The 15810-nt window shown below is 38.6% G+C and overlaps 1 protein-coding gene across 2 annotated transcripts in view; it reads left to right on the forward strand.

Annotated features, from left to right (window-relative positions):
• Positions 1-15810, forward strand: part of Dnah12 (dynein axonemal heavy chain 12) — a 154161-nt gene that overhangs the window by 29415 nt on the left and 108936 nt on the right. For both annotated transcript variants that reach the window (XM_031361735.1, XM_031361736.1), the window contains exons 19-23: positions 6921-7106; positions 9016-9216; positions 12438-12632; positions 14947-15068; positions 15169-15451. In XM_031361735.1, coding sequence (XP_031217595.1) covers positions 6921-7106; positions 9016-9216; positions 12438-12632; positions 14947-15068; positions 15169-15451 — 987 coding nt within the window. The remainder of the gene's footprint in view (positions 1-6920; positions 7107-9015; positions 9217-12437; positions 12633-14946; positions 15069-15168; positions 15452-15810) is intronic.

Here is a 15810-nt window from a genome sequence, read left to right on the forward strand (position 1 = left end):
GATGATCTTTTTGTTGGTGAGACTTGAGTATTGACGTCTCCTATCAGTGTGTGAGGGTCAATATGTGATTTAAACTGTAGCAGTGCTTCTTTTACAAACTTGGGTGCCCTTGTGTTTGAGGCATAGATATTAAGAATTGAAATGTCCTCTTGGTGGATATTTCCTCTGATGAGTATGTAGGGATCTTCCCTATCTCTTCGATAAGTTTTGGTTTTGAAGTATATTTTGTTAGACATTAAAGTTCTTGTACCAGCTTGCTTCTTGGGTCCATTAGCTTGGAATATCTTTTTCCAAACCTTAACCCTGAGGTAATGTCTATCCTTGATGTTGATGTGTGTTTCTTAGATACATCATCAGGATGGATCCTGTTTTTTCATCAATTCTGTTAGTCTGTAGTTAATCTTCATAGGTTGTAGTTTTCCTTTTACCACTTTCTGTATGACTTTATTTGTAGGGAGATATTGTTTACATTTGACTTTACTATAGACTATCTTATTTTCTAAATCTATGGTGATTAAAGGTTTTGCAGGGTATAGCGATCTAGCATCTTGGAGTTGCAGCACAGACCACTGATTGGTGTTGAGAGATATCAGTGAGCAGTGTTTGTTGATTCCTGTTTTGTTTTTTTGTGGTGTTTGTGTGTATGTGCATGTGCATCTGTGTGTGTGTATGTGTGTGGTGTTTGTATGTGCATGTGCATCTGTGTGTGTGTGTGGTGTTTGTGTGTATGTGCATGTGCATCTGTGTGTGTTTGTGTGTATGTGCATGTGCATTTGTGTGTGTGTGTGGTGTTTGTGTGTATGTGCATGTGTATCTGTATGTGTGTGGTGTTTGTGTGTATGTACATGTGCATCTGTGTGTGTTTGTGTGTATGTGCATGTCCATTTGTGTGTGTGTGTGGTGTTTGTGTGTATGTGCATGTGTATCTGTATGTGTATGGTGTTTGTGTGTATGTGCATATGCATCTGTGTATGTGTGCATTTGTGTGTGTGTTTGTGTGTATGTGCATCTGTGTGTGTGCGTTTGTGTGTGTGTGTGTTTGTGTGTATGTGCATGTGCATCTGTGTGTGTTTCCCTTCTTTTGGGATTTTTTTTTGTGTGTGTGTTTTCTTGAGTGTGTTTTACCTCTTTTGGTTGTAGTTTTCCTTTTAGTGCCTTCCATAGGGCTCTATTTGTAAACAAATATTGCTTAAAGTTTGTTTTATCATGGAATGCCTCATTTTCTTCATCTATTGTGACTGAAAGTTTTGCTGGGTGTAGCAGTCTGGGCTGGCATTTGTAGTCTCTTAGAGTCTGAAGGACATTTGTCCATGCCCTTCTGGCTTTTAGAGTCTTCATTGAGAAGACTTAATTCTAATAGGTCTACTACATCTGTATTTTCTCATTGTAGCTCTTAATGTAGCTCTTCTTTGTTCTGTTTATTTGCTGTTTTGAATTTATGTGCTGAGGAGAATGTCTTTTCTGATCTAGCACTTGTGGTATGCTTCTTGTACCTTGAGAGGCATCTCCTTTAAGTTAGAAAATTTTTCTTCTATGATTTTGTTGAAAATATTTTCTGTGCCTTTCACTGGTTTTCTTCTCCTTCCTCTATTTATGTCTTTCTTAGATGATTTGGTCTTTTCATAGTGTCCCAGATTTCTTGGATGTTTTGTGCCAGGATTTTGTTTTGTTTTGTTTTTTGTTGTTGTTTTTTTTTTTGAGACAGTTTTTTTTGTTGTTGTTGCTTTTTTTTGTTTGTTTGTTTTTGTTTTCTGTATAGCCCTGGCTGTCCTGGAACTCACTCTGTAGACCAGGCTAACCTCGAACTCAGAAATCTGCCTGCCTCTGCCTCCCAAGTGCTGGGACTAAATTTAGGTGTGTGCCCCCATTGCCCAGCAGTGCCAGGATTTTTTAAAAATGATTTTACTTTTTCTTTGACAAAGGTATCTATTTCTTCCATCATGTCTTCATTGCTTGGGATTCATTTTTTTCATCTTTTGTGTTCTGTTGGTGAGGCTTGCCTTTAAGGTTCCTGTTAAAAACACTAAAATTTTCATGTCCAGATTTTCCCCAGTTTTGGTTTTCTTTATTGATTCCATTTCCACTTTCAGGTCTTAAACTGTTTTGTTTATTTTCTTTTACTGTTTGTGTTTTATAGATTTCTTTAATGGATTTACTCAGAATATTCTATCATAAAGGCTAATTTAAGATCTCTGTCTTCTGCTTCAGTTGTTATTGCAGTAATAAAGCATAGTGTGATAAGGTTACTGGGCTTTAGTGAAGACAAATTATCCTTGCTGTTATTGTGTTTTCATGCTAACATCTAGGCATCTGCATTTGGGAGGATTGTAATTCAAGGTGCTGATATCTGGTCTTGTCTCTGGTGGATAGGTGCTTTGTTCCTTGGTTTCTGTTGTCCTCTCTGGTTCTTAAGAAAATGTGGTAGCGGTCTGTTGTCCGGTTAGGAAATTCTTCTGGGATCCTGATAGGTGTGGCCACTGCAGATTCTGTGTAAAATGTGTTCCTAGATATTGGGAGCTAACACTTTAGAAATGCTGAGTAGGCTAGCAGAGCAGGGTCTGAGAATGTTCATAGCAGAGAGGAAAGTAGGGTGTTCTGCCAGGATTTGCTAAATTTCCTGGGAATGATGACAGAGAATGAGGAGAGGCCACAACAGATTGTTTGCTACAGAACTGGGATTGAGACTGGAGGATTGGATGTGTAGGAGAGGATGGAGAATGAAGCTGGACCACCTGCTTTGCTGGCTTCCTTGTTTCTCTGGCTGGCTTGGCTGCCAGGTCCCCAGAGAATGCCTGCTGGAGTTGGGGACTGGACTAACAGGATGAGTGAGGAGGAAGGTTAGTGGAGATCTACATAATCCAGAGGAGAAGCAGCAGGGGTCGGGTAGGCCACAGGAGGTGGTCTGCTACAGAGGTGGGAGCAAGAGAGGTGAAGATCCACAGTTAGACTACTAGCTTCCTTGTTCAGAGCAGGTCTCCCAAGGAATGCTTACTGGAGTTAGGGCCTGGGATAAAGCAATGAGTAGGGGCGAAGATCTTTGTGATCCACTGGAGATGGAGGTGGGGACAGGGGAGGCTATAACAGGTGGTCAGCTACAAAGCTGGGAATAAGACTAGAGAATTGGATTTAGAAGAGAAGAGGAATAGATCTGTAGTTAGTCTACTTGCCTGCCTCTTCAGAGTGGCCAGCAGGTTCTCAGAGATACCTGCCAGAGTTGAGGGCCAGGATTAAGTGATGAGTAGGAGAAAGGAAGGTTGAAGGAAGAGGGCTAAATGATCTCTATTGGAGCACGGGGCAGTGGGGGGTGGCACAGGGGGTGGGATTTAGGTAGGGGCAGGAGAGGAAGGTAAGGCAGCAGTAGTTGGACTGCAGCAGATCAGGAATAAGACTAGGGGGTGGGTGGAGAAGAGGAGGGATAGGTGAAGATCTGCAGTTAGTATATTTACCTCCCTGGCTAGAATGGGCTCCCAAAGTTATTATGCAATTTTTTATAATGTTTTAAAATTGGAAAGTGTGAATCCCCCAACTTTGTTCTTTTTGAAATTTGCTGTGGCTATTGTGATTAACCTACATTTTCCCAACCAGCTTGTAGATTTCTGCTAGAAAGGCAACTGGGGTTTGGATAGGAATTGTGGTAGTTTGGATGGGAATAGCCCACAATAGATTCATAGTCCCCAGTTAGTGGAACCATTTGGGAATGAGTGGGAGGTATGGCCGTTTGGAGGAGGTGTGCCATGGGGGGTGGATTTTCAGGTTTTAGAACACTCCTGGGATTCCTAGTAGTCTCTGCCTCCTGATTGTGGATCAAGATGTGAGCTCTTAGCTATTCCTTCACTCTGTCATCGCAGACTCTTAATTCTCTGAAACTGCAGATGGTTGTGAGCCACTATGTGGTTGCCGGGAACTGAACTCAGGACCTCTGGAAGAGCAGTCAGTGCTCTTAACCACTGAGCCATCTCCCCAGCCCAAGTGCTTTCTTTTATAAGTTGCCTTGGTTGTGGTGTTTTTTTCACAGCAACAGGAAAGCAACTAAGACATTAAATTTATAGACCAATTTGTATAGTACTATTATCTTTAGATGATTTATTTTTTATAAATAGTGTTATTAATATTTTTTAGAATTTAATTGTTCTGATTAGTTTTTGTCCTCTTGACACAAATCTAGAAGAAATTTCAATTGAGGAGAATTGCCTCCATCAGACTGGCATGTGGGCATGATTATGGGGTCATTACCTTTACAGATAATTGATAGTAGGAGGATCCAGACCACTGTAGGGAGCACCAACCCTGTGCAGGTAAGCCTAGGCTGCAAAAGAAAGTAGCTGAGCAAGCCAAGGAGAACAAGCCAGCAAGCCGCATTGTTTCCATGAGCTCTGCTTCAGTTCCTGCCTGTAGGCTCATGTCTTGGCTTCCCTCAGTGATGGTCTGTAGCCTGTAAGCCAAATAAACTCTTTCCTTCCCAAGTTATTTTTGGTCATTGGTTTATTGTAACAGTAGAGAATGTATTAGAATGTTCTTGCCTTGTATTTTGATTACATTCATCCCCAGATCCTTCTAGATCCATTCTTTCCCTCTCCATACCCATCCAATGTTGTGCTCTCATAGTGTGCAATTTGTGCTGCCCATATACTCCTGGGTGTGTGCTCATCCACTACAGCAAGATTGATCTACCAGGGGCTACACCTTTAAAGAAAAATCTCTCTCTCTCTCTCTCTCTCTCTCTCTCTTTCTTTCTCTCTCTGTCTCTCTCTCTGTCTCTCTCTGTCTCTCTGTCTCTCTGTCTGTCTGTCTGTCTCTCTCTGTCTCTGTCTCTGTCTCTCTGTCTCTCTGTCTCTCTGTCTCTCTCTCTCTGTCTCTCTCTCTCTCTCTCTCTCTCTCTCTCTCTCTCTGGCAATTATCTATAAACAGTAGCTCCTAATCTAGACATAGGTCTTCATGGTCACCATCCTCATCCACTGCTGGGATTTTGTCCATGGTATTTTAAGTTCATACTACCAGCTACTTTAAGTTCATACATGCAACTACCTTCCTGTTATGTCCAGAAAACTCTGTTTCCTTAGAGTGATCCACTCACTGCCTCTGGTCTTGCCATCTTTCTGCCCACTCTTCTGTTCTGACCTTTGAGCCTTGGGAAGATAAGGTGTGATAGTGATATCCCAATTAGGGGTGTGATTACTCCAGTCTTTACTCTCTGCATCTTGTCCAGTTGCAGTCTCTGTGTTAATTATCATCTACTACAAAAAGAAGCTTCTCTGATGAGGTCTGAGAGATCCATTAATTTATGGGCGTAACAGTAAGTTCTTAGGACTGAGTTTAATACTGTGCCTGTTTTGCAGAGTAACAATAGTTATGTTCTCCCTCTAGGGCCTATGGCCTCTCTGGCCACAGCTTCTTGGTCTTGACCATGGTACCAAGCATGGTTTCCACCATGTACAGTGAGCATAATGTTCACTCGGAAATGACTGAACTCCCATAATTACTCCCATAACATTTAAATAAACATTGTACAAGAGGACTTGTTTTACCAGGACAGTTGTTGTAGCTCACAGGATCCACAGCCGGATAAGACCGGATTACTTTTGTCCTCTGGTACCATACATTAGCACCTTCCAGTATTAGAAAAACTAGCCATTAGGTATGATTTATCCAGGTCAGTGTCTGCTTTATTTCTCCATGTTCTGTGACTCAAGTGTGTGATATCTTCAGCAATAAGGTTCTAGAGGGCAAGTAAGAGCAATGGCAATAACCTGTAATGATGGTTTGAATATGCTTGGCCTAAGGAATGGCACTATTAGGAAGTATAGCCTTGTTGGAGTAGATGTGGTCTTGCTGGAGGAAGTGTGTCACTTGGGCATGGGCTTTAAGACCCTCATCCTAGCTCCCTGGAAGTGAGTCTCCTGTCTGCCTTTAGATGAAGATGTAGATCCCTCAGCAACTCTTGCCCCATGCCTGCCTGGATGCTGTCGCTCTCCCTCCTTGATAATGGACTGAACCTCTGAACCTGCAAGCCAGCTCCAATTAAATGTTATCCTTATAAGAGTTGCCTTGGTTGTAGTGTTTGTTCACAGCAGTAAAACCTAAACTAAGACAGCTGTAATATTGGGGGGGGGGGTCCTTTGGTACAGAGGTAACCTATTCCTAGCTTTCCATGTGTTGACCTGTGGTGTTTAGAAGGGGAATTGTTACCCTGATAGGGAGTAACTACACCTAAGCTCTTTAAATATCTGTGTGTGTGTATATTTTAGAAAGTCCCCACTGTGGTATGTTTTTAAGGTGACTTTTTTTTTTAGAAGGTCTGTAGTACTGATTTTTTTTTTTTTTTTTTTTTTTTTTTTTTTTTTTTTGGTTTTTCGAGACAGGGTTTCTCTGTGTAGTCCTGGCTGTCCTGGAACTCACTCTGTAGACCAGGCTGGCCTCGAACTCAGAAATCCACCTGCCTCTGCCTCCCAAGTGCTGGGATTAAAGGCATGTGCCACCACCACCCGGCTGTAGTACTGATTATTCTTTCCCAATATCCTTCCTCTATTCTGTCCTTAACATGATTTATTCTTCCAGCATGTTAGCACCTTTCCAGTTATTTAGATCTCTATTTCTTCTAAAATTATATTTGTAATTTTTACTATGTAGTCCCCCACATTTCTTAACTTTGTTATTAAGTACTTTAATTTTGTGATACTAAGGCATGGAATTTTTTTTGTATTAATTCTTACTTTGGTGATTTCTTGATTATTTTACATGCCTAACATTGCTGGTGAACTTTGGAATACCTTTGCTCCTTCTTCCCTTTCCTCTAAGTCTAGTTGATGTTTTGATTATTCTCAAGTAATTTGAAGAAATTCAATCGTCCTATTATCAAGGTTTGATTCATGGCTCCATCTGTATGGAAGTCAAATGACGTTATTGTTTGTGTTCATCCTTAGGAATACATCCCTACAGTCTCCATCCTGTGCAATCCAGGAATGAGAGCTCGCCACTGGAAACAGATGTCAGAAATTGTGGGCTATGACTTGACTCCAGATTCTGGAACTACACTGAGAAAAGTTTTAAAATTAAACCTTACACCATATTTAGAAAGCTTTGAAGTTATAAGTGCTGGTGCAAGTAAGGTAAACATGTGGAGAAAATGAAACACTTGAGGGGCTTGTTCTCTGATAGTCCCAGTTTTGTCTTGGTGTGATATATATAGTACAGGATAGCAATGGGAAGACATAAGGAGCAGATGATGACTGAAGACTACCCTTTCATGACGTAAACATGGGCTTGGCTCTCTGAAATGCAGACTAGAAACTGCTCCTTTGACATCTGCCTAATTCTGCCACATTCTGATACAGTTGGTGTATATAGTTGGTGGTTGATACTAGTATTGGTGTATGGTTATTCCATTAAGAATCCTGGGTGGCAGTGTAGGGGAATGCCAGGGCCAATAAGTGGGAGATGGTGGGGTGGCAGGCATGGGGAGGTGGGAGGCAACAGAGGTTTGTTTTTGTTTGTTTTTGTTTGTTTCTTTGTTTTTTGGAGGGGAAACTGGGAATGGAGAAATTTACATGTAAATAAAGAAAATATTAAAAAAAAAAAAAGAATCTTGGGTGGATGGATATGGGATTTGTATGTGGCATTTTGTGTGTGTGTGTGTTCCCAGTATGACCTTAGAGAGGGTTATTGGAATAAGCAGAAAACTTCAAGCCACAAGCTATCTGCAAAAGGCCACTTTAGAGATAACCCAGTGAGTACTCTGTTGTCTGTCTTAACAGATTTCATAGCAACTAAACTTTTAAAAAACTTCATTTTTCTTAGGAATTTTTTAAAATTGAAAATAGAAAATTTTCATACAATATATTCGTATTATGGTTTCTCCTCCCACACCCTCCCTTACGTCACCTCTGACCCCAATTCACACCTTTTCTTTCTCTCATTAGAAATCAAACAGGCATCTAAAAAAATAATAAAATAAAAAATAAAGTGAAGTCAAACAAACTAGAATAGGACAAAACAAACATAAGAACCAAAAAAAAAAAAAAAAAAAAAAAAAAAAAAAAAAAAGCACAAGAAACACACATCAATGCAACAACTCGCTTGTTTGCACACACAGGAATGCTGCCATAGAAACACAAAACTGGAAGCCATAACGTATAGTATGCAAAATACCTCTGAGGTTTGCTGGACATCTGCTGCTGGGCATTGGGTCTGCTCTTAAGAGTGGGTTGTACACCCAGTGAGAGTCCATTGGAGGAAAGCTAATTTCTTTTTTGCGAGCTACCCTTGTGGTAGCTTCTGGGTTCTCTTCCCAGCACTGGAACTGCAACGGATGAAGTCCCGTGCATGGCGTCTGCACAGTGACACAGTCTTTGTGAGTTCACATGTGCATCAGTCTTGCTGTGTTTGGAAGGTCTTTATGCTTGGTGTCCTCCAACCCCTATGGCTCTACGGTCATTCCACTTCCTCTTCCACAGCGTTCCCTGAGTCTGGAGAGGAGGGATTTGATGGATACAATCTCATTTAGGACTGAGTATTCCATGGTCTCTCACTCTCTGCACACAATCCAGCTGTACATCTTGGAGTTAGTTCTGATCTACTACAGGAGGGAGCTTCTCTGATAGGAGCACCTATGTACCTATGAGTACGGCAGAATGTCATTGTTACATTCCTTAAGCAGAACAGTGGTGCTTGGTTTTATCCTAGGCCCATGGCCTCGCAAAAGAACTTTTAAATAATTAAAAAAGACCCCTCTTTAATAGATAGATAGATGATAGATAGATAGATAGATAGATAGATAGATAGATAGATAGATATATGGATGGATGGATGGGTGGGTGGGTGGACAGACGGATGGACGGACGGATGGACGGACAGACGGACAGACAGACGCAGACAGTTATGGAGATTATGGTATATGCACAATGTTTACTGAGTTGTCCAGAAGAATTGACTAAGTTCCTTTTTTAATCATCCTACCTCCCAACCCCCACCCCACTCCCATTTTGATCATCCTAGTCTTTTCGCATTTCTCCCTTTCAGGAATTTTCCTTAGAGAGGGCCATGAATGCTATGATAGCAACTTGGGATGATATTTCTTTTAATATAAGTCTGTATCGTGATACTGGAGTCTGTATCCTCTCTTCAGTGGATGAGATTCAGGCAATTCTTGATGATCAAATTATAAAAACTCAGACAATGAGAGGCTCACCTTTTATCAAACCATTTGAAAATGAGATCAAGGTATGTTAAATATGATAGCTCCTGATCATTTATAAAAATGCCTAGCTTAATTCATATATGTTCTCATGTACATATTTTTGGATGGCTTTTAAAGTGTCTATTCAAGTGATAAACTGAATCTTGGTGTTTTATGTGGTGAGAAACAGAAATACACATTTGGAGAGAATATGCAATAGGAGGCTGAAGAGAGAGTGTGGTGGTAAGAGCACTTGCTTGGTTCCCAGCATCCACATGATGGTTAAGAACCATCTGTAACTACAGTCTCAGAGGATCTGATGCCCTCTCCTGGCCTCAGTGGGTACTGTATGCACATGGTAAACAATACAAAGGCAAAGCATGTATGAAAATTAAAAAAACAAAAAAACAAAAAATTAACATGCAATAGGTTTGAGAGATTAATGCTTTTAAGAAGAAAATCATATTTTATAAGATTTTTATTCGAGGATTATAAATGTAAATTTTATTCTCCTGATATAATTCGTCTCTGAGGCTTACTGTTCTGGAAGGTTCTAGTCTCCATACAATCTTAACTATTAACTAGACCTAGAATGTTTTCAGCCTCTGAGATTTGCTGCTGAATAGACTCATATTTTCTTGTTCGTTCTGATCTCACACAGTTTAAGTGCATACTGTAGACCAGCACGCATATTTTATAGTAATTGAAATTTAAAAACTTTATTCTTAGGAATTTCTAATTTTAGAAAGCTCAGATTACATCTTACACTGTAGCCTCATAGTAAAGTTCTCTGTGTCACTGTTTAATTCTATTTGTGAACAACATGAATGAGGGTAATTAATGAGTTACTGTCCACTTCAGAAAAAATAAATGATATCTCTTTATTGTTGATGTGGGTAACTATGGAAAAAATACAAATTATAATAATAACTTTATAGTACAATGAAGTCCAGTGTGTTTGCCCCTTAGTGAGTACAAAGCCAAAAGGTTCAACCAGGAGATAAGAGATTAAGAAGGAGTTATAAACTGTATAAAGGAAGGAAAATGCTGAGGATAACTCCTAAAACATTGAACAAAGAAAGTAAGGGAATTTGGTACAGCATGTGTTCCCATGCATGTACTTGTGCATGTATGTGGGAGTATACATGTGAGTGTACAAATGTGCATGTGCACATGCATGTGTGGACATTTATACTGAAGAGATGAATGTCTCTAATATAGTCATCTACTGTAGTGGTAGCCAGGTAGCAGATTTTTGTACATGTACAATTAGAGATTACTTCTTAGCTGCTCCCAGCAAAGCTTATAATTCCAGTACTCAGGAATCTGAGGCAGGGAAATCAACTTGTATTCCAGTCTAACCTAGAATACATGACAAGGCCTTATCTCAAAAAGATAGATAGATAGATAGGTAGATAGATAGATAGATAGATAGATAGATAATCATGCTTTGAAATACATTGAATATTCAAAGGTGGCAGAGAGAAATTCCCCTACTTATCATTAAAAAAAATGTTCTACATGACCTGGAAAGGAGCTGGGTGACCTTGGCTGATTTAACCTAGTTCATCAGTTTTATTTGAAACAAAGACCAACTTGACAGGATGTTTGTAGTCAAAAGTTCTGTCCTCCAACTGGTGTGTTATCCCTTTACGTTCCCATTAAGTAACTAACAATAACATCAGAATTTTAATTGGGGGCTATTTAAATTGAGGAAAAGAGAAATCACTGACTTGTTGATGCCAGTTTTGATTGATATTTACTATGTTGGTCACTGGTTTAGTGGCTTCGTATTTACTAACTGACTTAATCCCCACAGCAGACCTTCACGGTAGGCGTTATTATTATCTGTCTAAATAGATAAAAAAGCTAAGGATGACTAATTTACCAAAATTCACTTAGCTATTAAATGATAGAATTGAGATTTTAACCAAGCCAGTTTTTTAAAATCGTATATAATTTTTAATTGTATTTTTAACTAATAAGTAACAACTTTACATATTTATTTGGTACATTGTGATGTTTTGATACAATTTTATAATGTGAAATATTTAATTTTAGCATTAACAGTGCTTCATAGATGATCTTGGCTGCCAGCATTTGGAGAAAACAGTTGTGGTTTTCAAGGAGGACATAACACTGGATATGCTCCTACGAACCTGGCTAGCCTGGCCTTTGTTGTTTAAAAAAATAATATATATATACATGTATATATATATATATACACATATATATATACATACACATATGTATATATATTACATTCTCTATATATGTTAGAAACACACATGTATATATATTTATATTATATGTTAGAACACATACATATATATAACACACACATATGTTAGAAAGTTCTTATTTAAGAAGAATAATTTAGAAGCTCTTTTATGGTTTAAAAAAAATAGAGATGAAGCTCTAAATCCAGGACCTTAAGCTATACATTTACTAACTCTAGGTAGTCTCCGAGGATACAGAGGTTTATTTTACTTTATTTTAAATTCTCTTTAAACTATGCTGATTGAGAGCAAGATCATTCAACTTTATGCTAATGATGTTTGGGCTGAATAATTCTCTCTCCATATATATATGTATATATATATATTTCTTTATATGCTTATTAATTACTATGTGTGTGTATATGAAGGAATGTCACAGTGCATGTGCCAAGGACAACTTGTAGAGACCTGTTCTCTCCTACCACTGTGTAGGCCCCCATTTTAGGCGTCAAATTCTAGATATCAGTCTTAGTGGGAAGACTAATTTTATCTACAAACCATCTCTCTGGTTCTGAGCTGAGTAATGCTTTGTTGTGGAAACTGTTCTGCATATTGAAGCACATTAGCAGTATTGCTGGCCTCTATCCACTAGATATTAGCAGCATCCTCCCCCTTCTAGCTGTAATAACTCACATTGTGATATTTCAGACACTGAAATATTGCCTGGTATGTAGAACAGCACCATCCATAGTTGATAATCTCTGGTATAGAGCAAGATATACATTTAGGATTTGGAGTGATTCCTGGGAAGATGAGGATATGAAATAACTTTATGATCATTACCAAAGCGAGTTCCATTGATTTAGGGAAACCTTATACTACCCGTGGTTTCTCTAAGCCTGGGTGAGTCTCCTGTAAATAATCTTAAGGTGTAAATTGTTTTGTGTTGATATTAAAATAATAGGGAATTATAAGTATGTTTCTCCTATAATTTACAGTTTTTCTTTTTAAAACCTGGAATTTAGTACAGTATACTTTTTATTAAGGCCTGGGAAGACCGTCTGATTCGGATCCAGGAGACAATTGATGAATGGTTGAAAGTGCAAGCTCAGTGGCTGTACTTAGAGCCCATCTTCTGTTCTGAGGATATCATGCAGCAGATGCCAGAGGAAGGACGGCAGTTTCAGACAGTAGACAGACACTGGAAGGATATCATGAAGTTTTGTGCTAAGGATCCAAAGGTGTAGAGTTTGTTTTCTTTCTTATAACAGGTGAAGCTTATTTGGGGCTTTAAAGAAGGCATTTAACTTTTTTCTTTTTCCTTTTCTTTTTTCTTTTTCTTTTTCTTTCTTTCTTTCTTCCTTTCTTTTTTTTTTTTTTTTTTTTTTTTTTTTTTTTTTTTTTTTTTTTTTTTTTTTTTTTTTTTAGGTTTCTTAAGACAGGGTTTCTCTGTATAGCCCTGGCTGTCCTGGAACTCACTCTGTAGACCAGACTGGACTCAAACTCAGAACTCCTCCTGCCTCTGCCTCCCAAGTGCTGGGATTAAAGGCATGCGCCACCCCTGCCCGACCATTTGACTTTTTTCTGATTATTAAAACACAACTCACTCATTGTATACAAATCAGAAACTTCATATAATGTAAGTTCACAAAAATATGTTTGAAGTATCAAAATAATTTTATTTTTCACTTTTTATGAAAAAAGTATACTAGCCACACACGCAGTGTAACTACTTTAGATGAACAGTTAACTGAATTGACTCCCACTATATTCAACCACCTCAGGAAGTAAACAGATACATAAAACAATGAGATAATGCAGAGGATGGAGAAAGTGTGATCAATACAAGTAGTCCTATGTTTGCTTGGAAGTGTTAATCAGGGGAAACAGTTCAGACCTCAATTGGTCTCAGTTCCTGTGTGTCTTATTATTCTACGTAAGTATACTGTAGCTGTCTTCAGACACACCAGAAGAGAGCGTCAGATCTCATTATGGGTGGTTGTGAGCCACCATGTGGTTGCTGGGACTTGAACTCAGGACCTTCGGAAGAGTAGTCAGTGCTCTTAACCTGCTGAGCCATCTCGGCAGCGCCTCGTGTGTCTTTTCTATTAAGAGCACCTTGTACAGGAGTCTAATGTTGAAAACAAGTATTTTTCACACATTTAGCAGAAACCATAGCTATGCATCTACTTTTATTTTTTTATTTTTTTAAAGATTTTTTTAATTTATTGTTATCTGTAAGTACACTGTAGCTGTCTTCAGATGCACCAGAAGAGGGCGTCAGATCTCATTACGGATGGTTGTGAGCCACCATGTGGTTGCTGGGATTTGAACTCAGGACCTTTGGTAAAGCAGTCAGTGCTCTTACCCGTTGAGCCATCTCACCAGCCCTGCATCTACTTTTAAAATGTATTAAACTTAAGGAATAACTTTTTCCAATACTGAGAGAAAAACTAAATAAGTACTAGAATTATTGAGCATTAATTACAGAAACGTATGAGTGTCAAGGAAATTAGTCTTCCTTTTTTACGTTAGGAGCTTGTACATGATTTCTTGTAGCTTAGAGGTCAGCAGTCTACTTCTATGAAGAGCCAGTTAATATGTTTCTCTAGGCTTTATGAGGCATGTGGTCTATTTTTTAATACCTTTCTTCTTCCACCATGTAGTGAAAATGAGCCAGAACTAATACCTAATGCATGGGCATGTTCCCACCATAATCAAACTTTGCTTATAGACACTGACAACATTGTTACTTAGGCTATAAAATAGCATTACTGCCTTCATTTTTATAATTTAATTCAATTTTTTGAGACAGGGCCTCTAGCCCAAGTTGCTTCAAATTCTCCATGTAGCTGAGAATGACCTTGAGCTTCTGATCCGCCTGCATCTACCTGTGATGTGAAAGCCTGGGGTTGCAGCCACGAGCCAGCACACTCAGTTTCTACATGATGAACCCTAGAACCCTAGGCCTCCTACATGCCAAGCAAGCATGCTGCCAACTGAGCTACTTCCCTAGTCCTTGTTAATTTTTTAACCTTCTGAAAGTCTAAAAAACATTCTTAGTTTGAGGACTATACAAAAGCTAGCAGCCTGCTAGATTTGACTGGCGAGATGTAGATTGCCAAAACCTGCTATAGATTCAGTTTAAAATTCACAGTGATAAAATCTAAAATAAATAATAATAAAATATGCACATAATCATAACATCATTTGTAACTAATGTATATATATGTACATATAATACATATAATATATACATATAATACATATGATATTGGTGAAATTTTTATTTTTATACTACAAAAGAAATTTCAATTTCAAAAGAAATTGGATGTGGTTCCTACAATCCCAGCATTTGAGGACTAGAGCAAAAAGAGAATTGCAAGTCCTGGCCAGCCTGGACTACATAGTGAGACCTGTTTCAAAAATAAGGGGAAGGAGTTTCACAACTGATTTCATAACATTTCAAAAAAAATAACATTTTATATGTGTACATTAGTGCTATGACTTATGTCAAGCACATAAGTATGTCTCATATGAGTCTGTGTCTTTTAGGTGCTTGCTGCTACTTCTTTAACAGGCTTGCTGGAAAAACTGCAGAATTGCAATGACCTTCTGGAGAAAATCATGAAAGGACTGAATGCATACCTTGAGAAGAAGCGACTTTTCTTCCCTCGGTATGGTAGATGATCAACCGTGCTGATGATCAACAAACACGTCTTCTGCTGTGTGATGAGTTGACACTTAAGGTTTTTTATTCCTATGTTTCTTTTCTAGCTTTTTCTTTTTATCTAATGATGAAATGCTAGAGATTTTGTCAGAGACCAAAGATCCACTCAGAGTTCAGCCACACTTAAAAAAATGCTTTGAGGGCATCGCTAAATTGGAGTTCCTGGTTAATCTGGATATTAAAGCCATGTATAGCTCTGAGGGTGAGCGAGTGGAGCTGATTGGATTGATCTCCACGTCTGCAGCGAGGGGCGCTGTAGAGAAATGGCTCATTCAAGTAGAAGACCTAATGCTCAGAAGTATTCATGATGTGATTGCTGCCTCTAGACTGGTATGTTTCCTAGGATTAGATGGATAATTTATATTCTACAGATATTGTTGTTTGTTTGTTAAGCATTATTTTTTCTCTGTATTTCTAACATTACTAGTAAGAATTGATGAGAATAATAGACATCATAACATATACAACAATACTAGTATAAAAGGAAAATGTATCATTAGAGAGAATAATAAAATATATCTGTTTAGAATGGGAGACGGTCCAGGGATAGGGTCACAAAAGAAGTTAGCCTGAATTTGAGATATGAAAGAGAAAGAGAAAATAACTAGATAAAGAGGAAGGACCCAAAAATCGAGCCTACAATTCATTTCTTGGTGCAGCAGAACTATCAACTCTCAGCTTAGCTACGA

This window comes from Mastomys coucha, unplaced genomic scaffold (assembly GCF_008632895.1).
Source record: "Mastomys coucha isolate ucsf_1 unplaced genomic scaffold, UCSF_Mcou_1 pScaffold9, whole genome shotgun sequence".
NCBI classification, from domain to species: domain Eukaryota; kingdom Metazoa; phylum Chordata; class Mammalia; order Rodentia; family Muridae; genus Mastomys; species Mastomys coucha.